Source organism: Nematolebias whitei, chromosome 1 (assembly GCF_014905685.2).
Source record: "Nematolebias whitei isolate Nwh7 chromosome 1, NemWhi1, whole genome shotgun sequence".
NCBI lineage: Eukaryota > Metazoa > Chordata > Actinopteri > Cyprinodontiformes > Rivulidae > Nematolebias > Nematolebias whitei.
The window spans coordinates 41,963,048-41,964,770 of NC_056498.1; the positions used below are offsets into that span (position 1 = coordinate 41,963,048).

The 1,723-nt window shown below is 45.2% G+C and overlaps 1 protein-coding gene across 1 annotated transcript in view; it reads right to left on the minus strand.

Annotated features, from left to right (window-relative positions):
* Nucleotides 1-1,056, minus strand: part of LOC119416118 (ephrin type-B receptor 4b) — a gene marked incomplete in the record, with an annotated part of 11,492 nt that extends 10,436 nt beyond the window's left edge. Inside the window, 2 exon segments of the mRNA XM_037683342.1 lie at nucleotides 282-430; nucleotides 1,041-1,056. Of these exon segments, the coding sequence (XP_037539270.1) occupies nucleotides 282-430; nucleotides 1,041-1,056 (165 nt within the window).
* Nucleotides 1,057-1,723: the final 667 nt, after the last annotated feature.

Sequence of the window (1,723 nt, forward strand, 5' to 3'; positions counted from 1 at the left end):
GTAATGTTCTTGCGGTATAACTGGTTGACTTGGTTTATCTGGTAGTGCTCTTGAGGTCTAATTGGTTGACTTGGTTTACCTGGCAATGTTATTGAGGTATAACTGGTTGACTTGGTTTACCTGGTAGTGTTCTTGATGTCTGGTATCATTTCCATGATTGAAATGGTTTAGCTGGTCTAACTTGTGTGGGTTCTGATGCTCTAACTGATGTCATTCCCATACTGTAAATGGTTCAACTGGTCTAGTTGAACGACATAGTCTACAAAGTCCTGTTGGCGTACCTTGCTGGTGCTGGCAGGCCCACAGTTGAAGCATAAAACCCTGTAGGTGAGGTCTCCTCTGCCTCCTCGTTCCACTGGCTCACTCCACTCCAGAGTCACCGTGGTGTCGTTGAGCTGGCTGACCGGGAGGCGGGGGGCTGATGGAGGGCCTGAGGAGGGTCAGAGGTCAGGATTAGGAAAAGTGATTGTCTGCCAATTCCAAGGTTGACAGTTTGATCCAAGCAATGCCTAGCATTTGTCACAGTGCCCTAGGGCAAGACACCAAAAAAAAGTAGCCCTGGATCAGTGGATCTGACTGGTCAGAAAGAATAGAAAAGCTGTATATCTAATACCATCCGACCACCTGACACCATCCAACAGACACCATCCAACACCAACACCATCCAACCACTTGACACCATCCAACACTATCCGACACCAACACTATCCAACCACATGACACCATCCAACACCACCTGACACCAACATCATCGACACCATCCAACACATCTTACCACCTTACACCATCTGACACCAACACGATCTGATACCATCTGACCACCTGACACCATCCGAAGCTACCTGACACCAACACCATCTGATACTACCCAACATCATCTGTCCACCTGACACCATCTAACACCACTAGACCCTACCTAACATCAACACCATCTGACACCATTTGACCCTATCCGACACCAACACCATCTGACACCATCCAACACCAACATCATCTAACACCATCTGACATCATCAAATACCAACACCATTTGACCCTACCCAACACCAACACCATCTAACGTCATCTGACACCATCTGGTCCCATCCATCATAAACTATCACAGTAAAACACTTTAATTTACCACCTAAGGAGAGTTCAAGACACAAACTATTAAATGTGCTCAGTGAGGTGTTCTTTCTCAGAGTGGGCGGCTGTACAATGAGATGGGGTGGGGGTGATCACAAATGGTAATTACAGTAGTCCCTCGCTACTTTGCAGTTCATTTGAGGACTCGCTCTATTGCGAATTTTCAAAGTAAGACTGGACATGACACACAATTGGCTGATTGATGGATGAGCCGCACGATAAGCATGGATTTTTAATTTAAAATAAATTATTTTAAATGATTTAGCACCTGTGTGCAGCCCACAGCTGTGGGAGAAGCTTCCACCTGCAGCTGATCTATAACACACACACACTCACACACACACATACATATATATATACACGTATATACGTAAAAACAAAAACACCTACACCCCCCTGAACATAAGAGGATCTGCGGTGGAAGTGGTCTCCAGCTACAAGTACTTGGGTGTACACCTGAATGACAACTCAGCTGGAGCAACAACACCACCAGCCTGATCAAGAAAGCTCATCAGAGACTCTACTTCCTCAGGCGGCTGAGTACACACATATATATATATATATATACACACACACACAGTATATATATATATAT